This window comes from Eupeodes corollae, chromosome 1, assembly GCF_945859685.1.
Source record: "Eupeodes corollae chromosome 1, idEupCoro1.1, whole genome shotgun sequence".
Taxonomy (NCBI): domain Eukaryota; kingdom Metazoa; phylum Arthropoda; class Insecta; order Diptera; family Syrphidae; genus Eupeodes; species Eupeodes corollae.
This window is the reverse complement of record NC_079147.1, coordinates 225,255,578-225,275,899: the sequence shown is the minus strand read 5'-3', so window position 1 is coordinate 225,275,899 and position 20,322 is coordinate 225,255,578. Positions and strand designations below refer to the sequence as shown.

Below are 20,322 nucleotides of genomic sequence, written 5' to 3'. Positions count from 1 at the left end.
CAGCACCACCACCACCGCCACCGCCGCGCCGCGCCGTCATCAACTTTGACAGTATTAATTTAATGGGATTTTCAAAACTTTGAAATTTAAATTTGAGAGTTAAGAACTCTTGTTAAGTTAAAAGTATTTTTCCACAAAAATCAAGTTGCTTCTAAAATTATAATAATAATTTGCTATAATAACGGGTGTTTTTTTTCTTCGAACAATCTTGCAATCATTTTTTCGGGGTTGGTCTTTTTTAAAGCTGTCACTTCATTTATGCACAGTTTTGTTCAATTTTTCATAATAAATAGATTAACTCCCGAGCAACGTTTGGACGGTTCACGAGACACTTCATTTCAATCAATTTATTGAAGGAAGCATTGAGTGAGTTCATTATCTCGCGTCGTGTGCCTGTGATGTGGCCTCCAAGACCATGCGATTTGACACCGCTTCATTATTTTTTGTGTTGTTATGTGAAGTTGATTGTCCACGCAGATAAGGTCGAGACTTTCTTCAAAAAGTGGGTGAAATTTGGGCCTGCCGGTGCATGGCAAGCCGTTTCTTTTCTATAACATTATTACATTAATTATTAGCGTTTTATTAACTCCCCCAAGGAAGTTATTGTTATCGGTCCAATTTGTCGAATTGATAATTTTGACATTTATCGACGTTTCAAGGTCCCTAAAGTCGAAATTTAAGATTTTTATAGAGATGTCTGTGGCGTACGTCCGTACGTCAGTATGTTCGGGAAGTTTTTTTCGTCGTAGCTCAGGAAGCAGTAGAGATATCGACTCCAATTAAATTTTGTGATAATAATGCAGAAAAATTCAGAAAGGATTCTTAAAATAAGTAAGTTGGTGGTTTTTTAATTGATTTTTGACTGAAATATCTTTTCAAAAACTAAAGATATTGGCTTTAAACTAATTTAATCTCATAAAAAATATTGTTTAATAAAAGAGGAACAAGAAAAAAAACAATGCTAAAATTTGGTAAACATTTACTTTCAACTCAAATATCTTTTTTTTTTTAAATTGAAGGTATTAGCGTCAAACTTATTTTATCTTACATTTCGTTACTCATTGAATTTGTTATAAAAATTCGACAATGCAATCTGTAGTTGTTTATAAAAAAATTAAAAACTTTCAAAAAATGGTACTAAAATTGATTTTCAACTAAAAATCTCATCAACAAAAAAAAGATTGTGAAATCAAACAATTTCATCATATGCAAAATATTGTTGGTATTTTTTGTTTATTTGTTAGAATAATTTAACCGACAACTTTTTTAACAAAACACGTTAAACTTCGAACCTTTTAAGCAAGATTAATCAACATGCGGGATGGGAAGTTATCAGTGTGGGTGTTATCACAGCCTCTTTTTTCTTCTTGAAAAGCATACGTCTAAACAAACAACCTTTAATAATGACTAATGGTTAGTAAATAATTTAAATGGTTTGTTTAAAAACTCCACTGTTTGTACGAATAAAGTCATATAGGTTATATTTACATTGGCAGCTGTTTCCTCTCAACATTTTGATAGAAGTTCAGTATCATTTTAATGCTTATCAAAAAGAGTCGATTTACGCTTGAATAACGTGTTGTCCTGTGTTGCACGCAACTTTATGTAAAAAGTTAGTAAAACTAAACCTCTTCTAATGTTCTGGACTTCATCGCCGTAATAACTTGAACATTGCATTCAATTGTAGTATAAAGGTCACTATTTCGGTAATAGCAACCTTACAATTGCGACAACTTTCGTTTCTAAAAAAAAAGAGCAAATATTCAGGTTCTTAAGAAGAAACCTTGAATAAGAGAGCGTCAAATTTAAAATATGTGATTTTTTTAAACTCTCTCTAAATTTTGAATTCTTAATTTGGTTTCTTTTACAAGAAAAACATATTTTGGTATTACTCCCGAAGGGTGCCACTCATAAAACCTTTATTTTGTTTTCAAGTTTTATCCATAACTAATGGACCAATTTCAATAATCTTCTCTTTTTGTGCAAGCTCTTGTCAATTATCAAATGATCAAATTGTTGATAATTTTTAATTTTTATTTTATTTTATTTTATTTCTTTCCAAATGGATTTTCAGTTGAATACAAAAGATCTTAAGAAATTAAATAAATTTCTTTTTGAATTGATTTTGATTTTGATGCTCTAAAACTTCCCCGTCCTGGGAGTTATAATAAGGATCTGGCCCTCCAGGTTGGGGGTTGTGCCGTCGCGTCGGGGTGACTTCCTGGCCACGTAAAAATACCTTAGTTGCAAAGCACCAACAAGCCTCGGATACGGACCGATTCACTGTTGACAACCCATGCAAACGAAATAAGGACAACGAACTTCGGATCTGTCCGTGGAATGTTAGGTCCCTTAACAAACCACGTGCAGCCAAACAATTAGCGGAAGACCTACACTGCTGCAAGGCAGATAATACCGCCATCCAAGAAGTGCGATGGGATGGACTGGGCAGACGCAAACTAAAATGCTGCGATGTATACCAGCCGAGAAAAAAAGACAGCGTCTTTTTTGGTGTGGATTTGTTGTTGGAACTATACTCTACTTGGTCCACTACCTCGTTGTAGCCAAGGTACGGCTACGGATATCCTGGTCCAAGCCAAAACAAGGAAGTACTGTGAGAAGTTTCGACGCTAGACGGCTGCAATCCCAAGAGACTGCCATGTCTTTTTCTGATCGAGTCTCTAATAACCTCTTAAGGAGTCCTATACTGACTGCATTAAGCATTGAAAACCAGTGTCAACATTGCCTTGCAGCCAACAGAGATGCCGCCTCTGAAGTGCTAAGTTCACACGGCCACCACAGCGAAACCCTTGGTTTGACGACAAATGCCGACAAGCGCACGCAGCGAAACAGCAGGCCTACAAAACGGTGCTGCATACAAAGACCACAGCTGCTCGCGAGCTCTAGGAGCAGAAGACGAGAGAAGAACACCGGCTTCTTAGATGGAAAAAAAGAGAGTATGAGAAACGCGCGATCGAGGAGATAGAGGGATGTCACAACAGGAATGAGGTTCGTTAATTTTACCAAAAGGTAAAAAAAATTTCCCAAGGGTACCAGCCACGAACGGAAGCCTGTAAAGACGATCAAGGGCAACATCGTTGTAGAACCGCAGTCGATAATGAGAATATGGAAAGACCACTTCTCCAAATTATATAACGGCGATGACGAATCGAATTCCGCTGTAAGGGAGATAGAACCACTCAACCTAGGCGACTCAGATCAACAATTCCGTCTACCCGACCTTGACGAAGTCAAGATAGCTATATCTAAACTTAAGTCAAACAAAGCAGCTGGAGCTGACGGCATTGCTGCCGAACAGCAGGCGATGACTTGATCAGTGGAGCGTTTTTTGAGCATTGCGACGGAAGCGAAGAAGATGGGTTTAGTGGTCAATGAGGGCAAGACCAAGCTATAACTTTGAGGTAGTTAAGGACTTTGTCTACCTTGGCACCGCTATTAATGCAGACAACGACACCAGCGCTGAAATCAAACGAAGAATAACTCATGCTAATCGGTGCTTCTTTGGACTTAGAAGGCAATTGAGAAGAAAAGTCCTCTCTCGAGCATCTAAAATCACCATCTATAAGACAGTCATCATCATGGTTCTCATTTATGGCGCTGAGGCCTGGACCCTGTCAAAGAAAGAAGAGAGCGTCTTAGGATGCTTCGAGAGAAAATTTCTTCGGGTGATTTTTGGTCCCGTCTGCATAGATGGAGAATGGAGGAGAAGATACTCGTATAACGACGAATTGTACAGCGACACTGACCTAGCTGACAGAATTTAAGTCCAACGGCTTAGATGGCTTGGTCATGTAGAGCGAATGGACATCAGCACTCCAGCCCGGTTTGTCTTCGAATCCAACCCCGAGGGACTGTGCAGTAGAGGAAGACCGCTACTCACGTAGCGCATCCAGGTAGGAGAGGACCTCAACCAACTAGGCGTGCAAAACTGGAGACAGCTAGCTAGGGACTGAGCTGGCTAGAGACGCATATTGGTTGAGGCTCATGTTCGCCCCGGACTGTAGCGTCACCTTAAGTAAGCAAATAAGTTATTCCTTTAAGATCAAAATGCGAGTAAGCAGACTAATAGCGATAGTAATAATAGACTCGCGAAAATTGAGTCCGAAAAAACTACGTCAAAAAAAGCCCGACAATACTTAATACCAGATTCTATCGCATTTTCTGGATTTTTGAATTTTTAAAACGTTCTTCGTATTAAAAGAGATGGAAACAAGAAAAGTACATTTTATTTGAAAAAAAATTACGTTTCAAAACAATTTCCTACATTTCTTCGTGAAATGCACCAAAAACCGTCTAAGCTACTGTGTTTAGCTCTGAAATATGACATATTTAGAAAACTATTGAAACCTTGGAATGCTTTTATAAACCTATAGCGAGTCAATCAAATTAAATAGTTAGACCATATCTTGCTGGACAACAGTGTTCTAACATAATTTGGTAACTAAAGTTGTCACTTGAGCAATTGAAATGTTTTAATAATGTGAGGTTAATTTACACATTGTGTTATTTAAATTTTGTTATCCTTTTTTACGAAACATTAAAAAACATTCTAAGCGGTGAGTAAAAACTGATCTAAGTGTCTAGTATCCTAGTATCAACACCCAGTAGTTGGATGGAAAAGCTGAGAGATTGACACTCAATTCATAAACTTCAACTAGCAATCAATCCCAATAGCTCTACATTTTACGCTCTAGCTCAAGGAACTGCAATCTCGTATTATTAGCATACTAAGTGTCAGAAATTGAAGACACATGACTGTACGATTCACTTGGTTATCGCTTGGAAATTTAGGGCTTAGAACAAGTTTAAAAGCAATTTTTCATTTTAATTTCAACGGTTTCGCATGTACAAAGGCAAAGTTGCCAGATGTGAACTCGAAAAACGCGCACGTTATTGTCAAAAAGCCAATGTTTCCAAACTTTCACAGAGAATGAAAGATTGTGGAGTGGACCGTGTTTCTTAAAAAAGAAAATAAACATCAAAGCATATCGATTCCGTCAAGTTTCGGTACCTAGTAAACTGATCGAAGCAAAATCGTCTAATTCTATTAAGTTATAAAAACCATTCATAGTCGTAAAATAAAACATATTAAAACGTTGAACATTTTAAATATAAAAAAACCTTAAAAGCATTATAAAATTTTGTGCTTACCAGTTGCAGAAATACAATGTGATTTGGGCGCCCGTTGGCAACCACATAGTCCAGGATGATGTTCACGTTGTTTTTCGTTCTTTGACGATGGAAAACACATTGAAGGACTTGTCGGATTCTTGACGCTACTAACGAATGTAGTCAATTGAATAGGCGGTGGAGGTTTTTTGTTCATAATCTGAACCTCAACGTTTTCACAGACTCAAAGGCTGTTTTATTATTCCACGGTATATCCAATTCACCATTAAACTTCTTCTTTTTGATATTGAATCGTTTTCGTTCTCTTTCACCATACATGAAATTGAATTTCCCTCTTAATCAATTTTGATGCCGCGTGTAACGTAACACTAACGCACACCCCACTAAACATAACGGGTTAGGCCTGCTATCATCCTTGCCTTTTCTAATTTCCTATAACATATAACCATTCATGCATTCAGCACTTCATATCAATACCATGGGACTTGAATCATCAGTTTGAAGCACAAAAATATGCTAAGTAGGGAGGAGGCTCCACACAAAAAGTGCCTCGTAAGCTCGTAAGCGAGATTTGATATTTATTTTCTGTCTCTGTTTTTATCTCTGTCTCGTTTTGTTGCCGCCTCTCCCTTGAATGCGTTCCACAGCCGTTACGTTACAAGTTGATTGCAATTTTACTCGCTCACTTTCATTTCGATTTTGGATTTCGATTTAAATTTTCTTATAGCGGGATAAATAATAATTTGTAATTTCCATTCGACATTCGACGACCATAATTGAATTCGCATTCACACTGAACTCCAATCTACTATTCGGTTCGGCCGTAGTCTCTCTCCGTAGTTAGTTTGACTGCTGTTGTAAAAGGACGCGACGATGATGGCGGAAATGTGCTGTTTGAAGCATCCGATGGAAATTACAGGAAACACTGAAAATGAAAAATAACAGTAAAATACAGTGTGAGTTGATGATGAGCGATATGAAGTTTTTATTGAATTTAAAAATATAAATGGTTTTTGTTTTCTGAGTTTTACTCAATATTTATATGGATTAGGTTGAAGTATAACAATATTTCTATATAAACCAGTGAAAAATACTTTAAACTTTTTTGAACTTGAAAGTTTTGCTCTTTCGTCTAGGTACTCTCCAAAATCTTGTCCTAACTATCACGAATTCCATCGTAATCGGAAACTTCTACAAATTCCAAAAATCAACTATTACCTAATACGTTCGTAGTGGAAAATCTCACTACAATTTTGCAATACGAACGGATTTTGTAATACAGTTTTTCGGAATTCGTAGAAGATACGATAGAATTCGTGATTGGTCATGGTATTCAAAACGTCAATTCGAATTAAGCCTCAGTATTGCCAATGCCGACTAAATTATAGGGTTTTCAAATAAAAGGTTTAATATTTTCGTTCCGTGTCTGGACATATGTAGGTAGAAACAATCAAAATTAGAAACAAATATTCAGGCCCAGTTTTTCAGTGGAAGTTTAATTTTAACCTAATGAGTGGCATTATAATTTGATATGACTGAAAGTTTATCGATTTAGTTGTCAAAAAAACTATCGAAATCTACAGATTTTGACATTGTTTTTTTTGGTTGACAACCACCAGCGTTGTTTTTAATCTCACTTAACCAAGTAACTTAAAAAAATTTGGTCGCGATCTAAAAAGTCATTTTTTTCTCAAAACATTTAAACTTAAAATTTTGTATAATTACCCATCGTTCTGTTCTGACCCTGAAAATGAAAATCATTCATATTTTCACAAAAAATAAATAAAAATAACTGTTCCATTACTATTTCAGTATCTAGCAAAAACATCTGCATATTTAAACCAGAGTTAACTCACCAAATTTGAAGGGTTAACTTACAGTTAGCTATAAGATTATAATAGACTGGAAAACATGTTTCAGGAGTTAACTCGAATTTAACTTTGAACCTAAGAAAATCTCGCAATGAAAACTGTTCTTAAATAAATCACAACTTGACGAGTGTAGTCTAGGTCTTAAAACACGATTGATGAAGCATAGTAATGGAAGCAGTTATGGAAACTCTTACATTTAATAGTTTCTTCTCGTCTCAAGAGTCTGTATTCCCAGTAATAGGCATTTCGAAAAATTAAATTTACGGTTTTTTGTAAATCAAGAAAATTGAAAAAAAAAAAAATAACCGGCACCTCGAATATTTAACGAGCATTAAATGGTTTCATCTCTAAAATAATTTTAAGCAAGGAAGTATAACACTTTTAACAACTGGTAAAATTTTGAAAAAATGTACAGTTTTTTTACAAAACAAATGAAAACCTAAATAAAAATATAGTCTTCAACATTCAGAAAAATTTTGGGAAAGATTAAAAAGATCGAAGCGACAGTTTTGTCTTTCAAAAATAAAAACGTATAAAAACATTACTAAAACTTGGTAAAAATTGATGTTCGATTCTCGAAAATGACTTTTTTATGAGCTTAATTTTCTTAGAAAAATTCAATCTGTATTTGTTTATACAGGAAATAAAAAATTTCAAAATATGCTATTAAAATCGGTACAAATTGGTTTTCGACTAAAAATAGATTTTGAAATCAAAATATTTCATCATATGCAAAGTATTCTTTGAAATTTGTAGTTAATTTCTAAACAAATTCAACTGATAGGGTTTTTAACAAAATCACAGCCTCGTTTTTCAAAAACATTTCGAGGGGCATATCTGAACACATTTTCAATTCTATTCATATTTAACTCGGTTGTAGAGTTTCAAACAAAACAGGCAGTTCCGTACATAAGGCAATGAGAATTTTTAAAAACATTTAAAAGATTATTTATAAAAAGTATGAATAATAAAGGACCCAAATGACTACCTTCTGGAACACCACAACTTACATTATTTTCTTTTGAAAAAAAAAATCACCGATCATTTCATATTGTTTTCGATTTAGGATAGGAAAAAAAATCATTTCAGTAGACATCCATGGAAGTCATGAAGTTTCTCCGAAGACCTACGTTATGGTCGTTTTCGGCCCATTTCTTTTGCGTTATTGAAAATATTAAAATAACTAGTTTTTATATTTGGTTGTTTTATCATGAATTTGTTCCATGCGCCTTCATGCATCGAATTCAAGCTGTTTTAAGTTTAAAAACTAAGCTGTCTACAATTTTTTTTTTTTAATTTTTGTGTTTTCGGTCAAATTTGGTCGTTGTTGACCCTTAATATGAAAACCCATTTGGGTGTGTTTTTCATCAAGTAATGTCGACTATTTCGCTGGTTTTGATGAAGATTTTGTGTCTAAAGTTTGAAGTACTAAAAATGAATAGTTCGATTCACCTGAATCATAGAATGGTTGTGAAGAAAAACCTTTAGATTCGGCGATTGCCAATTCTCAATTTGTCTCTAAAAACTATATACTTTGGAGCCCAACTCTACTGAATCTATCAGGTATGTTACAATTTTGTCAATTGCAGGGTTCATTTTTCCAGAAGTTCTTGCTTCCAGTCACATGCGCTCGAGCTCAAAACATAGTTTTAAATTCTTGTTGATGTTGATGTTTGGGAGAGTTCATACATTACACCTATTCAGCATTTAATAGGGTAACCCGTGAATTATTATTGAATAAACTCAAATCGCTAGGTTTTTATTCTCAGATTTTTGACTGGATTAAGAGTTATCTGTTAATATTCAAATCATTAAAATCGGTTCCATGAAATCAGTTCCAATTTCAAATTACTCCGGAGTTCCCCAAGGCAGTCACCTGGGTCCTCTATTACTTTTATTTTTCGTTAACGACTTACCGAAATTTATTTTAGATTCACAATGGTTGGTTTTCGCAGATGACATGAAGATATACAGGCTCATAAATTCAATCTCTGTGGGTAAACCGCTCCAAGATGATTTAAAATAACTATCTAAATGGTGTCTTTTAAATAATTTTGGATTGAATATCAATAAATGTTGTGTTCACACGCTTACTAGATCTTTCAATCCTATTATCTTTGACTGTAGTTTATCTGCGAGTGTCCTGCAAAGAGTTTCTAATCATAAGGATTTGGGAGTTGTACTCGATTCCAAACTGGATTTCAGAATGCATCTAGATTACATCGTGTCAAGAGGTAATTCTATGCTTGGATTTTAGAAATTCTAGCTAAGTCTCTTTTTATCAATTTTGTTCGACCTATTCTGGAATATGTTGTGTAGTTTGGTCTCCACTACAAAAACGCTTCCAATAGAATAGAAAGTATTTAAAAAAGGTTTACCAAGTATTCTCTTATGAAACTTCATTGAACCCAGCCCTTTCCATCATATAAGTCTCGGTGCGCTTTGATTGACATAAAACCTCTTGAGATTAGGAGAACCTATTTCTTGATTTCACTTGCAAGAGACAATTGGTCATATTGATTGTACTGAATTACGTGAACTATTTATCAAACATACTCCAGTTCGTTGTTTGAGGGTAAATCATTTTTTTTACAGCCCAACACTCGACTAATTACGGACTTAATGAGCCCATTACAAAAGCTTGTCTACTTTTAAACAAATATGCCGATATAATCGAACTTGAACTTCCGATACATGTTTTCAAACAAAAAGTTATAATGTATTCTTTAAAAATTATCAATATTATTATTACTCTTTTTTTATTATTATTTTTATTATTATGGAAATATTTCTAAGAAATTAGTTTGTACTTATAGACGAATAAATAACTATATAAATAAACTTGTTTCCCACTGCTTAGAGTACTAAGGCAAAATTGTCTGAATTCGACTAGATTAGTATTAGAAGACCCACCTTTCCAAAAGTCATGTTGGTATTTATTTGCATGTTGTCTTATGATGGATTAAAATCTATCTTCGACAAGGCCATCTAAAAGCTTTGGAACAATCGCTAGTTTAGTTATTGGTCATAGTTAGTTACCAAATTTGTTTACCAAAATCGGATCAGCGATAAAGTATAAAGTATAAAGTATATATATATATATAAAGAAAGTAACAGACCGGACGGAATCGCGAGACAAACTTTTTTCGACTTCTCCTCCATCGTAATATCATATTTGATTAAAATCTCGAGCGGAACAGAAAGAGAACTTGAAGAATGACGAAAAATAAATAAATGTCCACTTTTCTTAGGGTTAAATTTAACCAAAGCGTCTTCTTCACTATCACTCAAGTCGAAAACTATAGGGTCATATTGGTCATGACACCCCCGCTCCCCTGGGAGATAATTAATTTGTTACTAGACGATCCAGGGGTGGTCAGATGAGCAATAAAGCTCAGCTAAGTTGTTTAAGGAAAGAATTCAAATAAAGATTTGTTAGTAATTTAACGACATTCGCCAAAAAGTGGTTTGCTGTCAAAAACAATTATATTAGAATTTGAAAAAACTTTAGTGCTTTAAATTATTTTCGTAAATTTTTTTTCTAAGAAAAACAGCAAATATTTAGGTTTTTAAGAAGAAACTTTGAATAAGAAATCGTCAATTGTATATTAAGTTGCCTTTAAATTCCTGAAACTAACCTTCAATGCCATCTTATTTTTTTGACGCACATAAATAGTGAATGAATGGTTTTTACTTGCGACATATAGGAACAATATGGCAAGGTTTGCATTTGTAAAAACTTTCGGACTCGAGTTTTCAATCAAACATAAAAACATAGAAAATTCAAAAAAGTTGGTCTGCCGATCCCGTCCGTCTGTCTGTCCTGGCCCCTACAGCTCAAACGATTGTGTCGATTGAAATAAAAGTTTTTAGCCGATTAGGTTAGGTAAGGTTAGGTTAAAGTGGCTGCGGATTTAGAATCACACACTTAGGCCAAATGAAAATTCCCATTGTGATACCACATGAATCTAGAGAATTACTTCTTACTAGTCGAACCATTTTGAGCTTTTTATAAAGCGAAGAAGAGCAGGGCAAGTGCAGAGAAGGTGAGAGATTGTTTCCTCTACTTCCTCGTCCATACAGCTCCTGCAGAAGTCATTTGAGGCTTCACCGTGTCTGCATATAAGACAGTGTCCGTAAGGACACCTATAAGGGAGCTAATATGAAGTCTGCTTTATAAGATAACAAGTCTTTAGAGTGGTTTAGGTCCAGTGAAGGCTGCGCATGTTGGTCAATTGTGCCACATACAGTTTGCTATCGCAAAAGCTGTTTCTTTTAGCAGAAGTTTACATGTAGCTATCGGTATACCTTTCTACTCCTTTTCAGGTGAAATAGGCATGACGGTTCCATTTTTAGCGAGTTCATCCGCTCTTCAATTTTCCGTGATGTTAAATTTGCTGCGCCATCTCCATAAGAGACGATCGACAATCAATGGCCGTTTAAGATTTGGTTGAGACACCGTCAAGAAATTTAATAGTAACCTGACTTGCAGAGAAAATGCGGATATCAGAAGTTGATATCACATTTTGCTCTTAGCCAGGAGAGAACCTCTTTGATCGCTAAAATTTTCGCTTGGAATGATAAGGGAGACGGAATGAGATGCTAAGATTAAGCTTTTCTGAGTAAACACCACTACCAACTCCCTCATTTCTCTTGAATCCATCTGTATAAAAATGAATGATTTTGTCATCCAGGAGTTTTTTGTCTTCCCATTCATCTCTGGATGGAATGGATACCTGGAAGTTTTTTCCAAATTTGGGTTTAGGAATAGTGTAGTCTATGTACTATGTATAGAACCAAAGATATTCAAAATGATGGATTGTTGTTGGTCCATTGGGATGAGGCGTTGAGTCTTATAGCTGTACTCGCTGCTACTTGTTTACTGAAGATGTCGAGAGGTGTCAGATGGAGGAGAGTGTCTACCGCGGCTGAAGGGTGTGGTTATGCAGAGACATGTTGTGCATTGGATTCTGCTGAGTTTGTCGTAGAATGTGACTTTCTCCAGTGCAGTCCACCATACTGAAGCCCATACATAAGTATTGGTCGGATGACCGATGTGTGTAGCGAGGTTGAAAACCCCATTTGCTTCTTATGGTTTTCTCGCAAAGGAAAGGAGCTATACTGTAGCTTCTTTAACACTTTCCTGAATATTAGATTTCCAACTTAATTTTGTGTCGAATATCAGACCAAGATGTTTGGCTTCATTGGTAAAAATTAGTGGTACACCATTTATTGAAGGAAGTGCAATTTCATTATACAAATTTGTTGGTTATAAATTGAAAATTCGTTTTTTTTCCAAAAATGAACCGATAGATATTTTGAAAACTTTCTTCAACAAAAAACATATTTTGATATTGCTAATGAAAGGTGCCCTTCATAAAACCGTCATTTTTTATTTTAAAAAAAATATAAATTTGTTTTTACATTTCGATATTGTGAACATTTTTAACGAAATTTAATTGTATAATGTTTGCTTATTACCACTTTATTTAGTACTTACCAAAAATATTTTTTAAACAAAATTTATTTAAAATTTGAATTGATAGTCTTTTTTGAGAAATAAAAGTACATTTACATTTTTAAGAAAACTTATTTTGAAGGTTTATTTTTAAATCTTAAAATATAGGAAATATTCTGAAACAAACTTTTTGGAAGAAATTATCAAGTTCTAGCTTATTTTCTTATTTTCTGTTGAATAAAAACATTAAACAAATCTACTTTTTGAAGTAAATTTGCTTAAAATGTCTTAAAACTGAGGTTTAAACACGAATTTTAAGAATATAAATGTCCTTAAAACACTTTTGTTAAAATAATGGCTTATTGATAACAAAATCAACGTTTCATAACTATTATAGTATTAAAGCTTTGAATCTCTTGAGAACTGAAGTGATAAGATATTCTGAAACGTTTAATTTGTGAGTTCCTCACAAACATTTTTCTCTCTATAGTTTTTAAGTTTTGTTGACTTCTTTGAGAGCAACAAATTTTCTAGCATCAGCTCCAATCTACGAGTAAGCAGATTGTAATAATAGACTCCAGAAAATTAATTTTGAAAAACACGTAAAAAAGCCAGGAAATTCTTGATATCAGATACTTCCTCGTTTTCTGGGTTTTTGAATTTTTGTAGTGTTTTTCGCTAATGGCAATAAAAAAGCAATATAAGAACAAAAGCTATTAAGCTATTGTGTTTTAGCTCTTAAAAATAAAAACCTCAAAAACTGTAATAACTGACACGGTATCACAGTTCTGTCCATTTTTCCGAAGTTAATGGCAACTATTATTCTCGGGAGGATTAAGCCCAGGATCGAGTCTACTCTCAACAGGCACCAAGCGGGGCTTCGCAGTGGCCGATCTTGCGTCGACCACATCAACACCTTGTGAATCATACTCGAACAATCATCGCTGTACCTGATGCTTGTAAATTTTGAGAAGATGTTTGATCGGGTCAATCGTGAATGCATCTGCAGATCGCTTATTGCGCGAGGAATTCCTGAGAAAATTGTCGCTGTTATTAAAGAATAGTACAACAACTCCTTTGATGTGGGTCAAGGAGTGAGACAAGGAGATGTCTTGTCACCAATTCTGTTTTTGCTGATGGCGATTGACGATGTGATGACTGCCACGGTGGGTACAAATGAAAGACACGGTATCCAATGGAGTCTGTTTGACAAGCTTAGCTATAAGATTATGCTGACGATATATATCTCATGGCAAACAACAAGGCAGGCTTAAATCAGATGTGTCATTGGCTGCAATTGAATGGAGAGGTGGCTGGGTTAAGGATTAACACAAATAAGACCAAAGTAATGACCACGGGCCAAAGCACACAAGTTATTCTAAGGCAGGGGACCATAGAGTAGGAAGAGTAGTTTAAATATCTGGGAAGTTCTATAGCTCTCGATCTCGATGGCGGAACGGACCTGGATGTTAACAGCAGAATAAACAAACCCGTAGTGCATTTGGAATTCTTTCTCCTGTGTGGAACTCTAGCAAAATATCGCTACGCACCAAGCTGAAACTCTTCGAATCCAACGTCAAATCAGTGCTGTTATATGCTTCTGAAACATGGAAATGCTCTGCCAACATCTTGAGCAGACTACAAGTTTTCGTTAACCGTTGTCTGAGCTCTATACTGAAGATCGTGTGGCTGTAAACTATATCCAACGTTGAGCTGTGGAATAGGACCGGACAGAAAAAATTGGACGTAGACATCATGCAACGGAAATAGCGTTAGATAGGCCATACACTGAGGAAACCTGACGAATCCCCAGGGTAATAGACGCGTTAGAAGACCAAAGACAACTTGAATTTCATCAGTTTTGAAGGAGGCTCGGTCTCAAGGTATTCAATCGTGGCCATCAGCTGAGATCAGTTGCGGTGAATCGGGATAGGTGGAAGGATCTTGTTGCTGCTGTACTTGCAGCCGGATAACATATATATCATAAATATGGCATATTTAGAAATGCTTTCATATCTTGGAATGCTTTCATAAGTAGAGAGTAGTTCAAATTAAATAGTTAGACTCTAACAATAGTGTTTCAAAATAATTCAATAACTTAAGTTGTCACTTTATCCCTTGAAATGTGTAGATTTAAGCTTAATACACATTATATTATGTTATTCATATTTTGTTAGCCTCCCTTACACCCGTAGCGGTTTGTGTCTAGGGTTGTCACGCCAAAGGTCTTGGGTTCAAACCCTGCCTGCGCCTCTTGCGAGGAATTGACAAATCCTCCAAGATTAATTCTTGTCATGAAAAGTGCTTTCTTAAATTGGCCGTTCAGATTCGGCTTAAAAGGCTGTAGGTCCCCTCAATACCTGGCAACTTTATTAGGCCCTAGTCAAGTAATTTATAGGTATATTTATTTTATAGCCTCATTTACAAAACATTAAAGAATATTTTTAAGCGGTGAGTAAAAACTCGTCTATATGTGAGGTGTGTGATCCCCCCCCCCTGATTAAAAGTCTGGATCCGCCCTTGATTACTAGTTTTATTTTTGAAATAAAACATGCACAGTCATTGGAGATCCAACTCTATTTTGTTTTATATTTATAAATTTCGAAAAGGAAACTGGAGATTGCTTGAGATAACTTTCAACAGAACGGAAATATTTGGACTGTATACATTTCAAAAGAAGAACAAACTTTTTATCGAGTCGAGAAAAAAGTGCATACGAATCAGTTGAATACCCCATTACCTGCCATTCTGGAAGATGTCACATTTTGACATTTGAAAAGTGAAAAGTGAAAACTAAGACTTTTTCTTTGGGACTATAATATGTAAAAGAAAAGATCTACATTAATAATTCACAATCGACTTAAGACTTTAGTACCATTTTATAGGTCTTGACTCGGTCGTAAAGTTATCGATGACATACAGCCGTAAAAGTGCGATTTTTTTATGGAAAATATCCCGAAAAGGATGTGAAGCTATAACCGTATTTTATTTTCCTTTTTGCAATGAGATAAAATGATTTCTCTCTTTTTCGGGAAAACCTTATAAATACAACTTAAATAAATAAAAATACTTGACGATTTAAGAATTTTCATTTTATAAACTATTTGACTTTGAATTTAATCCTGATTCTATCACAAAAGCATCCGACATTGATATTCTTCCTCTCAAGCCATTTTTCCCCTTCATAACAAAACCCCAGATACAGGAGTGATGTAAAGAAGATAAGCTGCCAAAATATAGTATAAGTTCTTTTTTTTATCTTATTTTTTCCTCTCTAAACGTTTTGTACTCAAGACTAGGATATGTACGAGTATATCCCTACAACTTTCTACATGAAGGAAACAAACCAAACCAAGAGGATAATGTGTTATATGAAACTTTAATCAAAATAACGGATAAGGAATCCTTGCATTAAAAATTCAATATAAAATGTGGGGCGATTGCTGTTGTGTAAAGTATACTGCCGTACCCTGCAAGAATATCAATTGAATGGGGTTAGATGGATGTTGTATGTATTTGTATGTAGGTAAAATGTAGATACATATGTTTGTTTTCTTCAGTTCAGACTTATATTCAATGCTGTATGGTGGGTGGGTCTTGTGCAGCTCCTGCTCAAATTCTACCCGAATGACACGTAAGATATCTTATTTCGTTCCAACTCACGAGGAGAAGAGGTACCGACTACAAATCTTAAGCAAATGCGGCAAACGCTCAGTACCTACAGCACAAGAACGTGTGCGCCATATTGATAAGGACAAAGAGTCCTGATGAAAATGAAAAATAAAAACAAGACAATACAAAAGCAGAATACACCGTCAAAAAGGCAAAATAAATAAATAAAATAAAACTACAAAAATAAAGAATACCGAAATCTAAACCTCAATTCGATCCAAAAGGATCTGTTTCAATTTATGCGTTCTTTGGAAAAAGTTTAAACTAGTGTGCATAAGAAAATAGTTAAGTGCTGCCAGCCCACCTTGCCATTGGGACAACACTGCGAGAACGAGCACGGTGAGTGGTGACGGCAGCGGTGGCGACCAACCGACCGACGAACGACGACGATGAGGGCGATACTATTGAATGAATTTATTCGGGGATATCTAATCTGATAAACATTTCACATTTAACTTGAATTTAGATAAGCAAAATCCCACATCAGCATGTCCCAAATGGTTTTGAGAAGTTTCAAAAGGTGGTAGGTCTGGGGTTTGGGGCCTGGCAGCGCCTGGATGGGTTGGGCATAGGCTTGGGATTGGGCAGTCACTCGTATATGTTCTTATGGTCTTTATGGCTTTTCTCTAATTGAAATGTAAACTCTGTCGAAAGCTGATTGAATTTGAGAATCTCCTGAGGAACAGACAGAGTTGAAAAGGATATTTTAAAATCCCATCCTTTCTTTCTTAGAAACAGGGTGTCCCTGCAGTAAAAAGAAATAACCAATTGTAGTTGACCCTAAAGTCTGTCATTTGAACTTACATTGTCTATTCTAACAGCAAATAAATTTGGCCAAATCGTGTTGTTAGAAAAGTCATTGTCCACCATTTTCATACAACGTTTGAAACTTTCAGAAGTCCTTGTTTAAGGCGTCTGCAAATAGTTGACAATTTTTTCGTTGGCATTTAAAAGGCAGAAGCATAATAGAATGAGCTAAGCATTTTTAGAAATGTATTAAATATTATCATTTTGAAAGCTTATTGTCAGAGAAGTCTTTAGCGTCCACTTTAGGGGATTTTTGAAACCCTTACCATGCCAAGACATACCGTGAACATAAGGAAAGAGAGAGAGGGTTGGAGCTGTGCACATTAGTTTTAAATTCCTAAATTTTGCAATGATTGGGAAAGACAGAGTTCGGTAAATAATTTCACATTCGTGTAGTACTGCTAAAGAACGAATCTCTATGCTTGATAACTGATAAGAATTACTGGAATCCCGAGTATTACGATTGTATTACTTGAGAAGAGGAATGCAGCTGGCTATTGCATAATCCGTTAAAATAAATGAAATTACGACGGTTTTCAAGCGGTTTAATGCTTTAAGTTCAATACTGTCTAACTGACTTAAGTTAGTTCTTTAAGCACCAACAAAGAGTTATAAATAATACTCAAGCTTTCCAAGTATATAAGTCTTATAGATAAGAGCCGATGAGAGTAGGCAAAAAACCTACTGGCCTTAGTAAGCCCAAAAATTTAGAATTTTGAGGTTTGAGCCTCATTGATACAAGTGCCAAAAATATATTGAGACGAAGGTGATAAGTTATGTTTTAACAACAGTGAGCAGCGTTACGTTTTCGACGCATTCAATTCCACTCGATTTCTGACTCCCCAACCAATGCTGTCTAGCTTGAAAAATTGGTAACTTACATTGCTGCTGAAGATCCACAAATAAGAATTTAAAAACGGTCATGAAATGCTGAATGTACTATCGCGAAATTTGTAAGCGGATTAGAAGTTTCAAGAAAAAGATAATTTAAAAAAAATAAGAAAGAGTATCGGAGACAAAACAGAGCCCTGGGGCAGACCAGCATTTCTTTTGTGTACAATACAAATAGTTCGTTTGGAAAGGTTATTTCTAATCCAAGGCACGTAATTTCGATAAGAGACCTTGATAAAAAAAAGGTATCAAAAGCTTTTAAACAATCAAGTGCTTATTACTACCCTTATTATGCATAGGCACAGTGTTTAATAGGAGATGTCGGTGCACATTGGTTTTGAATTCCAGAATATTGCAATGAGTAGGGAAGACAGAGTGTGGTGAGCCATACCACATTTGAGTAGTATGGCTGAAAAACGAATCTCTGTATTTGACAATACGGCCGAAGTTGGGCTCGAGGGTATACTGATGAACATTCCTAGAAGCGCTAATATTACGGTTGAACTGTTTAAGGGGAGGAATGCAACTGGCTATTTCATTAGAGCATAAGCCGTTAAAATAACGGTAAAAAAAGGTCAGACAAGAGACCTTACGACGATGTTCAAGCGAAGTAAATGAACTTATGATGATATCATCATCTATCACTTCAAATGTTCTACGTTCAATACTATCTAAAAGGCTTAAGTAAGTTGCAAGAGCACCAGCCTAGAGATCGGAGTTATACTCAAGGTTTGGACGTATGTAAGTCTTGTAGATAATAGCCAGATCAGAAGTTGTGAAATATTTCTTGCATCGCCTAAGGAAACCTAAACACCTTGCGGTGGTTGGTGAGACACATACCGAGAACATCGAGGTGTTCAGTCTCAGCATTGCGTTTTCGAAATATTAAATTCCACGCGGAAATTGAACAATACTGTTTAGGTCGGAATTTATTGAGCTTATCATATTTTGTCGTTCCAGATCCACATCCGAAGAAGAGGGATGTGAGTCTGAATATGAAAATCTAAGAGTACTATCGTCAGCGAAACAATGTATTGGATTAGATGTTGCAGACATTAGATCATTAATAAAATTAGAAAGAGTGTTGGAGATAAAACAGAGCCCTGGGGCACACCAGTATTTATTTTATGGTTTTCAGACTTGAATCCATCCAATACTACTTATATTGAACGATCCGAAAGGTAATTACTAATCCAATGAAGCAGGGATTCATGAAAACCCTGAAAGGACGCATTTTCGATAAGAGAGCAAGATGCCAAACTTTATCAAATGCCTTTGAAATATCTAGTGCAATAATCTTACTTCCTTCAAAACGATGTAAAGATTTGTTCCACTGTTCGGTGAGATGAACCAGTGGACCTATTGCTACGAAAGCCGTATTGCCGGTCATTAAGAAGCTTTGGATCATCAAGTTGTTTCTTGAGCTGATAATTAATCAGCGTTTCCATGACCTTGGAAAGAAGGGACGTAAGTGCAATCGGTAGGTAGTTAGAGGGTGAGGAAAATTCGCAGTTTTTGGGAATTGGCTGGACAAATGCCGTTTTCCATCCATTCGGAACGAGGCCTAAGGAGGAGGATAGATGAAAAAGCTTACGCAGTTGTTTTGCCAGCGTTGAAGAACACCTCTTCAGAACAATAGCGGGGACACCATCCGGACCAGTGGATTTATGTGTGTTTAGATCTCTTAGGACTCTTGCCACAGTACGAGTGCGAAAAAGATTGGTCCCACAGAATCACTAACTCGCTCAAGAACAGGTGGAATCATAACACTCGCTGGCAGCGTAGAATTGGCGGCGAACTGCCTTGCAAAGAGATTAACTTCTCTAAAGAGACAAAAGAAGTGTCATTGACGACGAGAGTAGGAACTAGGAACCGAAGAAGAATGACCAAACATTTTTAATGCCTTTGGGACATTGCAGTATTTTTTGCCGTAACTTTTGGTCATGTAAAAATTTGGTCCGTCAAATATGGGTGTTGCAGGCCTTCCTGGCTTGTTTGAACTTTTTCCGGCTTTCCTCAGTACGGTTGGCTTTAAAGCAACCGAAACTTACCTCTTTGGCCCTAATAACCTCTTTACAGCTCTCATCAAACCAAACGTTTTCCTTGGGTCTGATATTTTTAATCCTGTTCGGTATAAAAGTTCTCATTCATTCTTCTCTTCATTTGCTGAAATCACCAGTGGACCAATTGCTTCAAAACCTTTGATATATTTCTTGAGCTGTTAATTAATCAGCGTTTGCATGACCTTGGAAGGAAAAAACTGAAGTGAAATCGGTCAATAATTAGAAGGTAGGAAGGATTTACCTGAAGTTCAAGTGTTTCAGTAAAGTAATTTGCTAACTTTAAGTGTTTTGTTGAACTTTTCCGAAAAAAGTGCATAATGCAGTTTTGTGAGAGTATAAAACCACTAAACTATCCACAAAATATAAACTGGACACCCTGCATATAAAAGGCTAGCTCTATTCTAATTTT

General features: G+C 35.7%; 1 protein-coding gene across 1 annotated transcript in view; it reads right to left on the bottom strand.

The window, feature by feature from the left end:
• Positions 1–20,322, bottom strand: part of LOC129941365 (TWiK family of potassium channels protein 7) — a 192,113-nt gene that overhangs the window by 62,033 nt on the left and 109,758 nt on the right. Inside the window, exon 2 of the mRNA XM_056049980.1 lies at positions 5,173–6,076. Within this exon, the coding sequence (XP_055905955.1) occupies positions 5,173–5,347 (175 nt within the window). The 5' untranslated portion in view covers positions 5,348–6,076. The remainder of the gene's footprint in view (positions 1–5,172; positions 6,077–20,322) is intronic.